This window comes from Hyla sarda, chromosome 4, assembly GCF_029499605.1.
Source record: "Hyla sarda isolate aHylSar1 chromosome 4, aHylSar1.hap1, whole genome shotgun sequence".
NCBI lineage: Eukaryota > Metazoa > Chordata > Amphibia > Anura > Hylidae > Hyla > Hyla sarda.
Genome location: NC_079192.1, coordinates 354,683,816 through 354,703,515, shown reverse-complemented (window position 1 = coordinate 354,703,515; position 19,700 = coordinate 354,683,816). Strand labels below are relative to the sequence as shown.

Sequence of the window (19,700 nt, the reverse complement as noted above, 5' to 3'; positions counted from 1 at the left end):
CATACATACATGTCAAAAAATATGCGTACAGGCAATGAAGTATATATTCTGATTGTAGTCATTTTAATCATCTGGTGTGTACAAGTATGTGAGAAAAATGTACCGTATTTCCTAAACCCTTTATGCCCATCGAACATAACATCACATCTTTTAAAGTGTATCTGTCATAAACAAAAACTTTTTATATAATGTAGATAATACCTTTGTATATATGTATACATTGGTTAAAAAATATTTCTATTTTGTCCCTGCACCTATTGACTGTGTCTCTCTAGAAGGAGTCCAAATACAGGCCGGTTGAGAGGACAAGCAGGGCTCTGTGCACTGAGGACAAACGGCTCTGTGCAGTGGGGCTCTGTGACTTGCTACAGGCTCACACAGCAAAATGATTGACAAGCCAGGAGCCTGCACAGAGCCCTACTTGTCCTATCCTCACTTCCTGTATTTGGACTCCTCATAGACCAAATACAGGCAAGAGCTGCAGGTATAGCACTTTTTCACCCAAAAATATACACATTTTGTAACTAATGTATATTGCAAATATAGATGTAATGGTATTATCTACATTATATAAAAAGTTTTTGTTGATGACAAGTACACTTTAAAATACATTGTACACTATGTGTCAAATAAAAACATGTACATAGCAGTAATTTTGTAGATTGCAAAAAGAAGTAGAGAAAGAAATATTCAATAATGGAGTATTAAATCTGTCTTGGAATTGAAATCCTAAAATGCAACTGTGTTCAGCATAAAAATCCAGAGTGCTTCATGATTCAAGAGTATGTCACCAATCGTTTTCATTGCCGCAAAATATAAAATTAGTTTACTCTTATTAGTGTTTCGAGTGATGTGCAGCATTAAAAGAGTTAACAGAAGCAAGATTGAATTATTTGAATTATTTTATTTTAAGTGCAAATCTCATTGTAATCATGAAATCCTATAAACCTATATATTGCAATAATCTCCAGCCTGGGAAATAATTATGCATGCAATATTGGGTTTCGTTCAAAATGTTTCCTAAAATGTGCTTACAATAAAAGTGCTGCACATGTGTAGTTAAAACCACAGATTATTTTTTTTTTAACGCCCCCACAGGTGTGGATCCATTGTGCCACAAGTGGCAGCCGGCCAAGCAGGAAGAATGGGGGCAAATAGACACTAAAGATAGCATAGACCCAGCAGAGCTGATTTAGGTGTTTATTAACAGAGCAGGTACAGACAACAGCTAGCCAAGTTGGCTACAGGTGCAGGCTGCCTGGAACAAGCAGCAAGCATACAGGAATCATGGTAGACAGTCCAAGTTTAAAACAGGAGAGACAGGTCGGGTTTAAAGGGATAAGGCAAAGGCAAAGTCCAGTATACAGGCAGGATCAGCAGTCAAGAAAAGCAGGCAGAAAGAGACCTTAGCAGTACAGGATACACAACCTTATGGAGGCCAGGAACAGAAGGTGTGGCAGACTAATATAGGGAGTTCCTGGCTGGGATTGTAGGAGAATCCATTGGGGAGTGCCACTGGTTCTATAAAATTTAACCAGTGCTTGCGCACGGCTCCTAATGGACAGAGCAGAAACTGCACCAAGATACATACCAGAGCAGGAAGACCAGAAAATACAGCAGACATGAACTACAGTTCCCAGATGTCAGTCACCTGAACATCCAGTTGAGGTTCAAGCCTCATCCCAATCTGAGGATATATAGTTACATAGTTACATAGTTAGTACGGTCGAAAAAAGACATATGTCCATCAAGTTCAACCAGGGAATTAAGGGGTAGGGGTGTGGCGCGATATTGGGGAAGGGATGAGATTTTATATTTCTTCATAAGCATTAATCTTATTTTGTTCCAGGAATGTATCTAATCCTGTTTTAAAGCTGTTAATTGTTCCTGCTGTGACCAGTTCCTGAGGTAGACCGTTCCATAAATTCACAGTCCTCACGGTAAAGAAGGCGTGTCGCCCCTTGAGACTAAACTTTTTTTTCTCCAGACGGAGGGAGTGCCCCCTCGTCCTTTGGGGGGGTTTAACCTGGAACAGTTTTTCTCCATATTTTTTGTATGGGCCATTAATATACTTATATACGTTTATCATATCCCCCCTTAAACGTCTCTTCTCAAGACTAAACAATTGTAACTCCTTTAATCGCTCCTCATAGCTAAGATGTTCCATGCCCCATATTAGTTTAGTCGCGTGTCTCTGCACCCTTTCCAACTCCGCAGTGTCCCTTTTATGGACAGGTGACCAAAACTGAACAGCATATTCCAGGTGAGGCCGTACCAATGCTTTATAAAGGGGGAGTATTATGTCCCTGTCCCTTGAGTCCATGCCTCTTTTGATACATGACAATATCCTGCCGGCTTTGGAAGCAGCAGCCTGACATTGCATGCTATTCTGTAGTCTGTGATCTACAAGTACACCCAGATACTTCTCTACCAGTGACTCTGCCAGTTTAATCCCCCCTAAGACATACGATGCATGCAGGTTATTAGTACCCAGATGCATAACTTTACATTTATCCACATTGAACCTCATTTGCCAAGTGGATGCCCAGACACTTAGTCTATCCAAGTCATCTTGTAACTTATGCACATCCTCTATAGACTGTACTGTGCTACAAAGCTTGGTGTCATCTGCAAAGATAGAAACAGAGCTGTTAATACCATCCTCTATATCATTGATAAATAAATTAAACAACAGCGGTCCCAGTACTGAACCTTGGGGTACACCACTAATAACCGGGGACCAATCAGAGTACGAATCATTGACCACCACTCTCTGGGTACGATCCATGAGCCAGTGTTCAATCCAGTTACAAACTAAAATTTCCAAACCCAAAGACCTTAACTTACCTGTCAGACGTCTATGAGGGACAGTATCAAATGCTTTAGCAAAATCCAGAAACACTATATCCACAGCCATTCCTCTGTCAAGGCTTCTACTCACCTCTTCATAAAAGCAAATTAGATTGGTTTGACAACTTCTATCCTTAGTAAACCCATGCTGGCTATCACTTATAATACAATTATCCCCTATGTATTCCTGTATGTAATCCCTTATAAGTCCTTCAAACAATTTACCCACAATGCACGTTAAACTTACCGGTCTATAGTTTCCTGGGGAAGACCTAGAGCCCTTTTTGAAGATTGGCACCACATTCGCCTTGCGCCAGTCCCTTGGCACAATACCAGACACCAGAGAATCTCTAAATATCATGAACAGGGGTACAGATATTACTGAACTTACCTCTCTAAGAACTCTTGGGTGTAGATATATATCCGTTTTTTTGAAAAACTAGGAATGCTAATGTGTCTTGTGTAATTTTAAATTTCCTTTATTTTTAACATATTCTCTGCATCTTAATGCACACTATCCTTTTAATATTGTATTGTTTTGTGAATTTTACGAAATTATGTTAATTTTACCAGCCAAATTTTGTGTATATATATCCTCTCGGAACAGTGTCATGTTATACCAATATGAGGGAAGATGTATACCCGAAACGTGTCATTGGTCAAATAAAAAAACTTAATTTTATCTTGAAATATTCATTGCCTGATTCCATCCAGAGAAGTTGCGCCTAGAGGGGGATTTTTCATTGTTCCTTTGTCTTATCATTTGTGGAAGACCACGGCCTGTTTCCACATCCCCACGGCTCTGCAGCACTCCTGGGAATATACAGGACACCTTTACCCACCATGTTAGGTTACATGCGCATTTGTTTTGCGCTCCAGGTGAGCACATTACAACCTTCTTTCTCTATCTGATCATCTGGGATTATACACTAGGCGCCACGTGTGGTCTTTTTTTTTGTTTCTATATTTTGATTATGTCTGTGCTCTTTGGACCTGCCTGTCCCTCGCCTCTATCTTTTGGTGTCTTGCCAGTTCTTGCAGGCCACTGTGATCTCGCTCTGCTTTTTTTTGTTTTGTTTTGTTTTTAGTTTTACCCCCTTGTTTTTTTTGCTGTTCCCTCAACTGGGGACTACAATAGTACCTCCCAAGGTGCCTGTGACACTCTAATCCCCTTCTCGTCTAGTTTTTTGGGAGGCACAGCTGCCACCCATATTTTTCATTTTCCTAGTCTTCTGTCAGACTATATGGGCCAGAATTATTTCAAACAATTATACTGTGTGGCGTCCATGTTAATTGTTCAAACCAAAAACTCCATGTTGTGTAAAGTTGATTCTCTCTCTCTCTCTCTCTCTCTCTATCTATCTGTGTATATATATATATATATATATATATATATATATATATATATCCACACGGGGTGGGCCATTTATATGGATAGACCTTAATAAAATGGGAATGGTTGGTGATATTAACTTCCTGTTTGTGGCCCATTAGTATATGTGAGGGGGGGGGGATTTTCAAGATGGATGGTGACATGGTGGCCATTTTGCAGTCGGCCATTTTGCAGTCGGCCATTTTGAATCCAACTTTAGTTTTTTCAGTAGGAACAGGGTCATGTGACACATCAAACTTATTGGGAATTTCACAAGATTAACAATTATGTGCTCGGTTTTAACGTAACTTTATTCTTTCATGAGTTGTTTACAAGTTTCTGACCACTTATAAAATGTGTTCAATGTGCAACCTATTGTGTTGGATTGTCAATGCAACCCTCTTCTCCCACTCTTCACACACTTATAGCAACACCGCAGGAGAAAAGCTAGCACAGGCTTCCAGTATCCGTAGTTTCAGGTGCTGCACAATGGGCAAAACAAAAATTGGAACAGGACCCTCAGTTTATGCAGAAGATTTTGTTCAGCGATGAGGCAAACTTTTATGTGAATGGTGAAGTTAACAAACAAAACTACCACTATTGGTCTGACACTAACCCACATTGGATAGTTCCCTCCAAGACTGTTGGAACACAAAAATGTGATGGTATGGTGTGGTATATGGGGTAAAAAGATAGTGGGGCAATTATTCATCAGTGGAAACCTCAAGGCCACTGGATATGCGGAATTGCTACATGATTATGTGTTTCCCTCTTTATGCACTGAAGCTGGCACGTTCCCTGTGTTTTTCTAGCAAGATGGTGAACCACCACATTATGGATGTCAGGTCCGAGCATTCCTAGATAAACGGTTTCCTGGAAAGTGGTTTGGTCGTCATGGGCCAGTTGAATGGCCCCCAAGGTCTCCCAATCTGACCCCCTTAGACTTTTATCTTTGGGGTCATCTGAAGGCAATTGTCCATGCTGTGAAGATACGAGATGTGCAGCACCTGAAACTACAGATACTGGAAGCCTGTTCTAGCATTTCTCCTGCGGTGTTGCGATCAGTGTGTGAAGAGTGGGAGAAGAGGGTTGCATTGACAATCCAACACAATGGGCAGCACATTGAACACTTTATAAGTGGTCAGAAACTTGTAAATAACTCATGAAAGAATAAAGTTACGTTAAAACCAAGCACACCATTGTTTTTCTTGTGAAATTCCCAATGAGTTTGATGTGTCACATGACACTCTTCCTTTTGATAAAACAAAAGTTGGATTCAAAATGGCCGACTTCAAAATGGCCGCCATGGTCGCCACCCATCTTGAAAAGTTTCCCCCTTTACATATACTAATGTGCCACAAACAGGAAGTTAATATCACCAACCATTCCCATATTATTAAGGTGTATCCATATAAATGGCCCACCCTGTATGTGTGTGTGTGTGTGTGTGTGTGTGTATATATATATATATATATATATATATATGTATATATATATATATATATATATATATATATATATATATATATATGAAAATACTTTTCCTTATATTCTTGATAGTAATTAGATATGCTTTATCTATCATTACGATTATTATTAGTTGCATGTTTATGTTATGTGGTCAGTATACCATTTATAACCTGTTTAGTTTTCCTGCATCTATAAGTTAGTATGTATGGAATTTGGTGGTCTGATTTCATCCCATGAATCCTACAGTTATTTCTTATCTGATGGATTTAGAACTGTAAGGATAGACTGGACTGAGAATCTGTTCATTAGTTTAAACTTGGGAGAAACCAAGTTTAGACCAGTCAGACTCAGATTGAAGACTTGGGAAATCCCGAGATGTCTGCTGTGTGTGTATGCTAGATGTCGAAATCTAATCCAGCTAACTATATTTATTGGCCATTAGTTGGAGAGATAACTTGACATGATGTATCTATATCTTAGGTAATGTCTGCTAATTTTTAAGAAAATATTTTAGCAACTCATGGTCAGTGAAATTGTTACATCTGGGCGAGACAAGGGCCTAGCACGTTTTTGTTCAAAAGACGTGATTGGTTAGTTTCATATCTGATCAAGATAAGAAACTTTGTTTTAAACTGTAGAAGCAAGGGAGGATGGGCAATTCTTTGTTTCCTTCTTTGGAGAGTAACCTGGATCATATTTCTGCTGAGTGAATTTGCTTGACCCATTGGCATTTCTACTTTGTGGTAACTGTAAAAGAACTTTAATATTTTTTTTATTATTGTTGGCTATTATATAGCAGGGAGAGTTTGTACTTACCGTATTTTTCGCCGTATAAGACGCACTTTTTCTTCCCCAAAACTGGGGGGGAAAAGTCGGTGCGTCTTATACGGCGAATACACCCCTATCGCGGCGGTCCCTGCGGTCATCAACGGCCTGGACCCGCGGCTAATACAGGACATCACCGATCGCGGTGATGCCCTGTATTAACCCTTCAGACATGGCGATCAAAGCTGACCGCCGCGTCTGAAGGGAAAGTGACACTAACCCGGCTGTTCAGTCGGGCTGTTCGGGACTGCCACGATTTCACTGCGGTGGTCCCGAACAGCCCGACTGAATAGCCGGGTTAGTGCTTACAGGACACTGGGAGGGACCTTACCTGCCACCTCGGTGTCTTCTCCGTTCAGGGATCCACTGTATGGCCGGCGCTCTCCTTCCTCGTCATCATGCCGTCGCGTACGTGCGTCGGCGTGCGTAACGACGGGATGGCGGCGACGGAGAGCGAGGATACCCGGCCAGCAGCTGAGACGTTCCGGAGCAACGGGGACACGGCGAATGCGATGGGGTGACATCCAGGGCAGCGGTGACGGGTCCGGAGCGGCGGGGACACGTGAGTATTACCTCCTATGCAGTGGTCTTCAATCTGCGGACCTCCAGATGTTGCAAAACTACAACTCTCAGCATGCCCGGACAGCCAATGGCTATTGGGTTCAAAATCTTTATTTTTTTAGATTTTGCACCTATAAATTGGGTGTGTCATATACGCCGGTGCGTCCTATAAGGCGAAAAATATGGTAAGTAAGTTATATCTTCTTACCCACAATTTGTGGATTAATCTGCAGACACTGACATCTATCTGGACAGAATAATTTTAATTATACTTATGATTCATATCTTCCAAAATAAATAGTCCCCAGATTATAGAATTAGTAAGGGACATTCCCCTCTGCATAGCAATCAATAATTTATATGTTATCATTTATCAAAGCAAAGTTTCATTCATAATATCTCTAAGCGGGAAAATCACTGTTGCATGTATTAACATATCTTGTATTTAATATACTCATTCTTGTGTATACCAACTGCATATATGCTACATACCATTGATATCTATGCTGCTATGTTGTGGTCAATTTTGAATACCATTGTGAACTAGGGCGGTATATTCCCATCTAGTGGGCAAATATAGGTATTACTGTGACTTAGTATGGTATAATGACATTATGTTGATCTACATATTTTATCGTATTTTATATTTCTATATTTTAATTAATAAATTGTTTATCTATTTTTACATATTTTATTGTTGAGGTTTTATTTGTGCAACGATATTCCTATCTTCCAAATATTAACGAATAATAGAGGTATTTATTGTGTTGGCATCTGAGGATCTCACTTGTTTAAAAAAAAAATTATTCACGATCCTCATATTTTTATTTTTGAGAGATAACGTTTATTACTTTATCTTCTTTGTGTATAAATTATACGACACCTCGCAGCTGTATTGTACCCTTTCTACTGTCAATGTATTATGTGTTACTTTTAAGATATTAAGAGCAACAACAAAAAATATCCACTTTATAATACAGGATTAAAATTCTACATTTCTATTTTTGATCACATTCACAAAAAATGAAACAGTGATCAGAAAGTCATATATATTCTGAAATAGTGATGATGCAAACCACAAACCACAGTTCAAAAAAAAAATTAGCCCTCATACACCCCTGTATATGGCAAAAAATAACATTAGAGGGTGCAGAATAAGGACAATTTTTAGCATATTTATTTAAAAAATTACGATTTTTTAAAGTAGAAAAATAAAACAAAAGGTTTATAAACTGTGATTTCTTTTCATTGTACTTACCCATAAAACCATAAGTAAAAGTGAAACTCCCCCTCCCCCCCAAATGTTGACATTTTTATTCAGAAAGTTTTGTTTTGCATCAGCCCTTCAATTTTGTTAGTACAGAAAGAAAGCCCCCATATTACCCCTCCCCTACTAAGTATTACCGTACATTAATTCTTTCATATAATCAAATTTTTATATCCATATATACATCTTTACATCCATTTTTATATCCATATATATATATATATATATATATATATAGATATAGATATATATAATTTTTTTCTTTAAGTATGTTAAAACAATGCATCAGATTTATTTCTATCCTTTTCTAGGTCTTTCTATCCATACTTTTCATGGAAACTTCTTTGTTCGTTCTACGGATCTGCTTTCGCTTCCCAATGTAAATCCTGATGCTGGGTATGCAGTGCAGATGTCTGTGGAGGAAAATCTGACCGATGCAACTGTGGTCTCCTTTCAATCTGCTCTTTTATACACTTCCAGCAAAGGTAAGTGTTGTTTTTTTTTTTTTTTTTTTTTGCATGTAATTGAATATTATTTGAATCTCAATCTTCCTAATATATCGAAAAGAATTGTATGCTCTCCTTCTGTTGAATTTGCTTGGCCTTTAACCCCTTAACGACCAAGAACGTATATTTACGTCCTTGGCCGGCTCCAATGATATAACGCGGGGTCACGCGGTGACTCCGCGTTATATCGGGTTGGTCCCCGCATGTATCTGAAGCCGGGACCCGGGGCTAATAGTGCGCCACAGCGATCGCAGTGCTGCTGGGACACGAGCGGAGGTCCTCTTACCTGCCCTTCGGCGATTGATTGCTCCAAGCCTAAGATGCAGGCTTGAGCAATCGACCGCCGATAACACTGATCAATACAAAGCTATGGCTTTGCATTGAACAGTGTATAAGATCAGTGTTTGTAGTGTTATTGCCCCCTATGGGAGCTATAACACTGCAAAAAAAAAGTGTAAAAAAAGTTAATACATTAAATAATAAATAAATACAATTTAACCCTTTCCCTAATAAAAGTCCAAATCATCCCCATTTTCCCATAAAAAAACCATGTAAATAAAAATAAATATAAACATATGTGGTATCGCCGCGTGCATAAATGTCCGAACTATAAAAAAAAATATCATTAATCAATTAATTATCAATTGCTCCTGTGCAAATCACCAATTTAGGCCTCAAATGTACATGGTGCTCTCTTACACCAGAGCCCTGTTGTGCACCCACAGAGCACTTTGTGCCCACATATGGGTTTTTTCATACTCGGGAGAAATTGTGTTACATATTTTGGGGGTCTTTTTCTCCTTTTTACCTCTTGTGAAAATGAAAAGTATGGGGCAACACCAGCGTGTTAGTGTAAAAAAGGTAAGTTTTTTACACTAACATGTTGGTGTCGCTCCGAACTTTTCCTTTTTCATAAGGTGTAAGAAAAAAAAATCACCCATGCATGCCTCGACAGTCAGTGGCTGTAAAGCAATGCTGGTAGTTGTTTTGCAACAGCTAAAAATTCTGTTTAGCAAGCAAACAGTGATGTACAATCCAATTTTTATTTTTATGGGGGAGGGGGGGTAACTGTGTAAGGGTGTGTGTATATGTAGTGTTTTACTCATTTTGTGTAGTGTAGTGTAGTGTGGTGTGGTGTAGTGTTTTCAGGGTACATACATACGGTCGGGTTTGCAGCAGAAAACTGAAACTCGCAGCAGGAAACTCACTGTAAACCTGACTGTGTGCATGTACCCCCCTGTGCCTTTTTTTTTTTTTATTTTGTGGGGGAGGGGGGTGCAAAACTCCATCCATTGTAAAACTACAACTCCCAGCATGCACTTACAGACTGTACATGCTGGGAGTTGCAGTTTTGCAACGGCTGGAGGCACGCTGGTAGGGGAAACACAGAGTTAGGTAACAGACTAACTCAGTGTTTCCCCACCGGTGTGCCTCGAGCTATTGCAAAACTACAATTCCCAGCATGAACGGTCTGTCAGTGAATGCTGGGAGTTGTAGTTTTGCAACATCTGGAGAGGCATTATGTATTGGTCTCCAAGCTGTGGCCTTCCAGATGTTGCAAAACTACAACTCCCAGCATTCCCAGACTCCATGCATGCTGGGAGTTGTAGTTATGCAGCATCTGATTATACAACAGATGTTAATACAACATTATACAACAACAGATGTTGCAGAACTTCAACTCCCAGCATGCATGGACTGCTGGACATGGACATGCTGGGAGTTGTACACAATGGGAGTTTGCAACATATGGAGGGCCACAGTTTGAAGACCACTACACAGCGGTCTCCAAACTGTGCCCCTCCAGATGTTGTAGAACTACAACTCCCAGTATGCCCATAGAGTCTAGGCATGCTTGGATTTGAAGTTCTACAACATCTGGAGGACCAGATGTTGCAGAGCAGGGCATGCTGGTCACTCACCAGCACTGCTCCTGCACTGCCTGCACCTCTGCCGCAGATGATCTCGATGCTTCCGCAGCCGCTGATCTTTGACACTTCTGCAGCCGCTGATCTCAACACTTCCTCCACCGCTGATCTCGACGCTTCCTCCGTCACTGATCTTGACGTTGCCGCCGCCGCTGATCTCGGGTTCTTGGCGGCGAGATCAGTGGGGGACAAGCACATGTTCCCCTGCTCTGGTTGGACTAGCAGATCGAATCCCCCCCTCGGTTGGTCCCAACTGACTAATTGCAGCTGTAGGAGGAGGTGCCTCCTCGCTCCTACACTTCACAGAGATTGGTGAAGCATCAGTGTATTTTTCCGGGTCACCAGAGACCCGATTGGCCAAGAAAAGTTCTTATTTACCGGTGAATTAGAGGGATCGCTGTTATGGTCTCAGCACCCCTCTAGGCATTGTCATGGGATGCCTGCTGAACGATTTCAGCAGGCATCCAGTTCCGATCACCGCCTAGCAAGCGGGGGTGACCGCAAATCTGCAGGGTGTACCCTGCGTCCTTAAGGATCGGAACACAAGGGCGTACATGTATGCCTTGCATCCTTAACAGGTTAGGCTGCTTTCGCACTATATAATTTCTCAGTTTTAAAGACCCGTTATAATGTTCCATTAAGGAAGCCCTTAAGACCGACCATTAAACGGCTGATACAGAATCCCAAACGGCCGTTACAAAATCCCAGTCAAGTCCCGTTAATGACCGGTCAATGCCCGTTATGAATAACAGACGTTATTTTGTGATGAGAGAAAATAAGTGCATGTACTGGTTTTTTTCTCCCGTCACAAAATAACGTCTGTTCATAACGGCATTAACGGGTCATAACAGCTAATTACAAAATCCCATAGACTTGACTGGGATTTTGTAAAGGCCGGTTTTAAGGGTTTCCTTAACAGAACATTATAATGGTTCTTTAAAATTGAGAAATTATATAGTGTGAAAGCAGCCTTATAAGTTAAAATAACATCCCTTTTACCATCTTCAATATAAAAACATGTAAACAAAATAAACATGTTTGGCCTGCGTAATTGTCCAAACTATTAAAAAATACCATTATTTATCCTGTAGGGTAAATGGTGTAAATGCAAAAAAATACCAAATCCTAGAATTTGACATTCCAGAAAAAATGAAGTAAAAAGTGATCAAAAAGTCTAATCAATACAACAATAATTACAGGGGATTTATTTTTTATTTTTTTTGCCTTATACTGCCTGGTATATGAAAAAAATAAAAAATGTTATAGAATGTCACCAAATTAATATACAGTCATGGCCGTAAATGTTGGCACCCCTAAAAATTTTTAAGAAAATGAAGTATTTCTCACAGAAATGGATTGCAGTAACACATGTTTTGCTATACACATGTTTATTCCCTTTGTGTGTATTGGAACTAAACCAACAAAGGGAGGGAAAAAAGCTAATTGGACATAATGAAATATACAAAAAATGACAAGAGTGCTACAATTTATGGAATTAGAAATGGAAATGTGTCCTATGGAGCTGCTAGACCAAACGTATGCAATCCCGTCAAATCATACACATTTGGTGAAAAAATTCTAATTTGTTATGGTCAGCGCTATAGGACTTAATTAAATCAATATATATAACGTACCTGATTTGTATATATAGTGCCGGTTTACGTTGTAGGTAGTGTTCTACTGAATATTATTTATATCATACTTGTTCGGATTAAATCTACAAATAAAAATTGCAATTGTATAAATGCTATGTAATGTATATGCTTTCACTAGATCATGCTATTTTTTTGAAATTTAAATGTACTTGCGTTTCTGGGTGCAGTACGATATTTGCTGTTTTGGATTCTATGTCGGATAGCCGGTGTCGTCTCTACCGTTTCGTTAGCTCTCATTTCGCGGTTAATCCGATGGTATGGGATGTGAGTGGTGACGTCACTACTACTGCCGTGGAGGTCCACACTTCTCTCCAACGCATTTCGGAAACTCTTGCGCTGTTTCCTTCATCGGGGATGGTGAGTGTTGGATCCTCATTCCTTATATAACCTGCGGGTGATTTGGACTTTCCTGATCTGTTGATAGTTCCTTCATATATATTGTGTATAATTGTATTCCTGATGTGTTGATAGTTCCTTCATAAATAATGTATATAATATTAAGAATGTATAGTTGACTATAGAAATCCGAAAATTTCAAGTTCAGAATTCAAACCGTGGGGAATTGTAGAGAAAAGAAAGAACAAGTCCAGCTCACCACCTAAACCGCCATGTCTCGCACAAGTGTAGACCAGCACGTATAAGATAGGCAAAGGAGAAGTAGGCGTCCAGCACTCGGCATGCGGTAAAAACGACTGCTTTATTCTCCATCAATAGGACACAAACACTGCAGCATGGACAATAGTGACGCTTTTCAGGGGAACATGTCCGCCTTAGTCATACAAAGATACAACTGCTTCACTCCGTCCTTATACCTGTTGGAGTCCACACCCACACTAGGTGAACAAGATTCAACCGGTGGGCGTCGTCTCCCAGGCAAAGGAAGCGGAGTTTAACACAGGTGTAGATTCACACTTACACAATGCACATCACATAAAATATGCAAAAAGAGGTAGCGCGGCTCACGAGTGCGGATGCAAGTAATGTGAGCTCCGTGCCCGCCACACTGAATTGAGCTCCTTTAAGCGCCTTAACGGCTCCACAAGCGACAGGACTGACCGTCCGATCCCACCATGTCCTCCAGGAGAAACAGGCAGCAGAGGCAGAAGATTTCAGGGAGATTATCCCAGTCAATCCCCGAGCTGTTCCGCGCCTCACCAGCCACCAAGATGGCGCCAACATCTCCTCCACACTCTGACCAGCTGTCGGACGGGGAGGACGGAGCAGCCGCTGCACAGCATTCCACTGCCGACATGTACCGGAGTATCCAGAAGCTGTTCCGCACCGAACTTCAAAAGATGGTGAGTGACTTCTCTCAGCAAATACAAGCGCTGGGCCAGCGGGTAGCGAATAATGAAACCCGGCTTGATGAGCTGGCTGACGCGGCGGAGGTTGATCGCCGCCATATAGATGCCCACAATGACAAGTTGTAAGCTCTGGAGCTAAAACTGGAGGATATTGAAAATCGCTCAAGGAGAGCCAATCTTCGTATCAGGGGCTTACCTGAGACCACCACCGACCTTAAGGGGACTGTTACGACACTGTTTGCGGCCCTCCTCCCGCAGACTGCTCCTGAATTGCTTCGTATGGACAGGTTTCACAGGGCCCTGTATAAAAAAAATTAAATATAAAGGTGTGAGGGAAGTGCTATTTAAGACATAACTTTTAATATATGCTTACTAAAACACACCAATATGTGCCAAGTGATTATACCCACATAAGAATAAAATCATGCGACACAGGATCTGTTAGGATCACCACCCATCTGGTGGATTTATCATGAATCTAATGTGTAGATACACATATTCAGACATGCATCTCTAATAGGAAATATAATTCTACTCCCATCAAGAGTGTCCTCAGGAGAATATCAGAATAATAGAGATAATAAAAGTATCACATTTAAATAAACATGGTATTACTGAGTGACCCACGATACGGGGTATCACTCAGAGGGTGTGATCTTTCCCAGCTGAAACAGGAGAATGCCGGCACGACCTAAAAAGAAAACCAACAGTACAGTCAGCCCAATATACAGACTTGCACTAAATGTAGTTTTTGTAGGGCTGAAAGACTCACAGTCCTTGCCGTGGTTCCGGACACCTATAAATAAAATAATACATTCCTATCAATAAACAAGGTTCCACTGTACCTGTAATATAAATCTAGCATATCGCCGCTAGTGTGCTGTACTCACTGTCAGCTGGTCTAGGTGCCGATCACAGGATCCCGGGAGGTGCGCAACCCGCAGTGGCGGGGAGCCGGAATGATTCTAACCGGCTGCGATGCGCTCACCTTCCGGGTCCCTCGGCGTCTGGCGTCATATCCTGGCGTCTCCGTGTGACGTCGGCAGTGCCCGCCCCGCTCTGACGCCCACAGGGGGCGGGCAACATGCCGAATTCACTACTATAATTCAGGGCCGGATTCAGGTATGTATGGGAGTGACTTATTGCTAGTTATAGAGTATACTAACTCTTGTGTGACTGGTTATATATTATTGAATGAACCAATGGGAGTAGTAACAATAATTGGTGTTGAAACACTAAAATTGCAAAGAATTCCTAAACAGAGGTATATAAAAAATGATGATCGCGAGCATACCGCAGTGTAAACGTGCCATTTAGAAATGAAATAGGCACATGGTCCCTAAAGATAAGGGTACACATGCCGAATGATCACGACCAGATATACCCCAAATTAAAGACCACATTATGCATGAATAAAATGCCCAAATTGGTCATATCTGATATAAATAAATTAATCCCAAAGGTTAAAAACTAAGAGCAGCCCATATACTCCTCTATTGTACTTCTTATTATATGTATTTACATGTATATGAAATCAGCAGACGGATGTAGGGGGCAAAGCCCGAGAGAAAATATATATATATAAAAATATAATTGTATAATTGTTGGTCCCCCTTCCGACACAAGAGTGGTCCCCCTGGGATTCTAACAGAAAATAGGGAGGGATAAGGGTGATGATAAGGGCCTAGGGATCCTAAACTTACCCTACACTAACTCAGGCCCTATGCCCTAGGCGGTGTTATCGCCCTAATAAGGGCGGCCCCGCTCTCGTACCTCCTACTTGGCCTAGCTCTTACTAAGTAAGTAAGGTGACACTAACTAGAAGACCCACTAGGGTCTAAACTAACTACCTATTAGTCACCAATAAGGGGGACCACATCACTTGCTGGAAGGGGACATCACAAAAAGGGAGCAAAACTTAATTGGTCGTTGAGACCTCTAGGGTTCAATGTACCCATCTCAAAAATCCATCTACTCTCCCTTTGAAGGAGGAGTCTATCAAAGTTACCCCCTCTCGGGGACGGATGAATGAGCTCCAGTCCTATGAACCTGAGTTGTGTGCAACAACCACTATGGACCAAATTCATGTGGCGGGCCAGGGATGTGTCCCTCTTATGTTTGACATCGCCAAGATGTTCCAATATCCGTTTTTTAAAAGGACGAAACGTTTTCCCAATGTATCTCATATGACATGGACAAATAACTAGGTAGATAACACCGCTAGTATTACAATTAATGAAGTCACGAATCTTGTGCATCTTTCCTGTTCTTTCATTGAGAATCTCACTAACTCTCAAAATGTTAGGACAAGCCTTACATTGTCCACAAGCATAAGTACCCTTCACATTCGCCCTGTCCAACCAGGTGTTTCCTCCAGCGCTAGTCGGTGATAAGTAGCTGTGTGTAACCAGATCGCCTATATTTCGTCCCCTCCAATAGGGGATCTGTGGTCCAAGTGGTATAGAATCACTCAAATCAGGGTCCATATGTAGGATCCTCCAATGTTTTACGAGAATGCTCCGTATTAACGGGGCTGCATGATCAAATGTAGCAACAACTCTTAAGGGCTGTGCCCCCTCATCCGTCTGCTTCGGTGTCAATAAACTTTCCCTAGGAGTATGCAAAGCATGTTGATAGGCTGATCTTAATATGTGATCAGGGTATCCCCTGTTTCTAAATCTCTTTCTTAGGTCTTGTGCTTCTCGTAGGAAGTCCTGTCTGTCAGAACAGTTCCTCCTGAGGCGGAGATACTGCCCCCGCGGGATACCCCTTTTTAGGGGTCCCGGGTGGCAGCTCTCCCACCTCAGGAGGCTGTTCGTAGACGTACCCTTCCTATGAATAGTGGTACGTAAGTTACCTCCAGTTGTCTTATGAATAGAAATATCCAAGAAAGGAATATGTGCCTCATGGTACTCATGTGTAAATGATAATCCTAAATTTTTCCGGTTGAGCAATCTCAAGAACTCCTCGAATTCCTTGGCAGAGCCCTGCCACAAGATGAAAATATCATCGATGAATCGTGCCCAGATAAGGGCACGTTCACTGAACCATTCCCTCTCCTCGACAAAAACCTGGGTGGCCTCCCACCAGCCCAGAGTGAGATTCGCATAGCTGGGGGCACTAGGGCTCCCCATAGCGGTCCCTCTGAGCTGGTGGAAGTATTTTCTGTCGAAGAGGAAATAGTTGTGTGTCAATATAAAGCGCAAAAGTTCCAAAACAAAATCGTTATGAGGTCTCAGCTGTATACCCCTCTGTGATAAAAAATACGAGACTGCTGCCAAGCCGATGTCATGTGGAATAGAAGAATATAGTGCTTCCACGTCTATGCTTGACAATAGTACACCAGTCTCAACCTGCACCCCCTCAATTTTGTTGAGGAGATCCATGGTATCACGTGTGTAAGACGGGAGAGTTAATACAAACTCTCTCAGTATCTGGTCCACATATACACCAAGATTCTGTCCCAGACCCCCTATGACCGCCACTATAGGTCTGCCCCTAAGAGTAGAGAGTAGATGGATTTTTGAGATGGGTACATTGAACCCTAGAGGTCTCAACGACCAATTAAGTTTTGCTTCCTTTTTGTGATGTCCCCTTCCAGCAAGTGATGTGGTCCCCCTTATTGGTGACTAATAGGTAGTTAGTTGAGACCCTAGTGGGTCTTCTAGTTAGTGTCACCTTACTTACTTAGTAAGAGCTAGGCCAAGTAGGAGGTACGAGAGCGGGGCCGCCCTTATTAGGGCGATAACACCGCCTAGGGCATAGGGCCTGAGTTAGTGTAGGGTAAGTTTAGGATCCCTAGGCCCTTATCATCACCCTTATCCCTCCCTATTTTCTGTTAGAATCCCAGGGGGACCACTCTTGTGTCGGAAGGGGGACCAACAATTATACAATTATATTTTTATATATATATATTTTCTCTCGGGCTTTGCCCCCTACATCCGTCTGCTGATTTCATATACATGTAAATACATATAATAAGAAGTACAATAGAGGAGTATATGGGCTGCTCTTAGTTTTTAACCTTTGGGATTAATTTATTTATATCAGATATGACCAATTTGGGCATTTTATTCATGCATAATGTGGTCTTTAATTTGGGGTATATCTGGTCGTGATCCTTCGGCATGTGTACCCTTATCTTTAGGGACCATGTGCCTATTTCATTTCTAAATGGCACGTTTACACTGCGGTATGCTCGCGATCATCATTTTTTATATACCTCTGTTTAGGAATTCTTTGCAATTTTAGTGTTTCAACACCAATTATTGTTACTACTCCCATTGGTTCATTCAATAATATATAACCAGTCACACAAGAGTTAGTATACTCTATAACTAGCAATAAGTCACTCCCATACATACCTGAATCCGGCCCTGAATTATAGTAGTGAATTCGGCATGTTGCCCACCCCCTGTGGGCGTCAGAGCGGGGCGGGCACTGCCGACGTCACACGGAGACGCCAGGATATGACGCCAGACGCCGAGGGACCCGGAAGGTGAGCGCATCGCAGCCGGTTAGAATCATTCCGGCTCCCCGCCACTGCGGGTTGCGCACCTCCCGGGATCCTGTGATCGGCACCTAGACCAGCTGACAGTGAGTACAGCACACTAGCGGCGATATGCTAGATTTATATTACAGGTACAGCGGAACCTTGTTTATTGATAGGAATGTATTATTTTATTTATAGGTGTCCGGAACCACGGCAAGGACTGTGAGTCTTTCAGCCCTACAAAAACTACATTTAGTGCAAGTCTGTATATTGGGCTGACTGTACTGTTGGTTTTCTTTTTAGGTCGTGCCGGCATTCTCCTGTTTCAGCTGGGAAAGATCACACCCTCTGAGTGATACCCCGTATCGTGGGTCACTCAGTAATACCATGTTTATTTAAATGTGATACTTTTATTATCTCTATTATTCTGATATTCTCCTGAGGACACTCTTGATGGGAGTAGAAACGCGTTGAGAATTATATTTCCTATTAGAGATGCATGTCTGAATATGTGTATCTACACATTAGATTCATGATAAATCCACCAGATGGGTGGTGATCCTAACAGATCCTGTGTCGCATGATTTTATTCTTATGTGGGTATAATCACTTGGCACATATTGGTGTGTTTTAGTAAGCAAATATTAAAAGTTATGTCTTAAATAGCACTTCCCTCACACCTTTATATTTAATTAGAGTTTTTTTTATATTGTTTATGCTGGGAGGCAACTTGACCCCTTGTAGGTCTATACAGTATTTTACATACTGCTTATATGTTTTCACAGGGCCCTGGCCAGACCACGCAACCCTGACACTCCTCGAGATGTTGTGCTTAAGCTGCACTATGCGGAGGTTCGGGACTTGATCCTGTCGGCTACAAGAAATGCCCCCAACTTGCCAGCTGTACCCCCAGAAGTCCGGATTTATTCGGACCTGACCCCTTCCACGCTGGAGGGGAGGCGCTCCATGCGCTCAGTTACCCTAGCTTTGCAACGTGAGCAGATTAAATATAGATGGGGATTCCCGTTTTCCCTTTCATTTCAAGTTGGGTCCCGCAACTACACGGTTCGATCCCTGGCCGCGGCGCAGGAGGCCCTTCTTAAAGAGCGCATCGCTTGGTCCGATGCACTCCCACTACCGCAACGACAGGGTCGCCCTGCTCGAACCTGGACTGTGGTCCCTTCAACTTCTCGCCCAGCCGACACCCTATCCCGGGCCAAAGAGCGGATTACCTGACTTCCATATGGCATTGTTCCCTGGATGGACTGGTGGACTAAGTTCATGTTCATTTTTGCTCCTTGTCCGTACGTGTTGTGCAGGAGTAGGTGATGGCTGGACTGCATGTTCTCTCAACTCCCAAGATGGAAGTATGTCACTCCACTCTGGAGTGGGTTGTGACTCTCCATGTTCTTTTCTTTGTTTTTTGTTTTGTAGTGTGTGTTCTGTCAGTTTTATGTATGGTTTGTGGTA

The 19,700-nt window shown here is 41.8% G+C and overlaps 1 protein-coding gene across 9 annotated transcripts in view; it reads left to right on the top strand.

Moving 5' to 3' along the window:
* SEC24A (SEC24 homolog A, COPII coat complex component) overlaps nucleotides 1-19,700 on the top strand; it is a 916,567-nt gene that overhangs the window by 625,159 nt on the left and 271,708 nt on the right. For all 9 annotated transcript variants that reach the window (XM_056516618.1, XM_056516617.1, XM_056516616.1 and 6 more), the window contains one exon: nucleotides 8,657-8,830. In XM_056516618.1, the coding sequence (XP_056372593.1) occupies nucleotides 8,657-8,830 (174 nt within the window). The remainder of the gene's footprint in view (nucleotides 1-8,656; nucleotides 8,831-19,700) is intronic.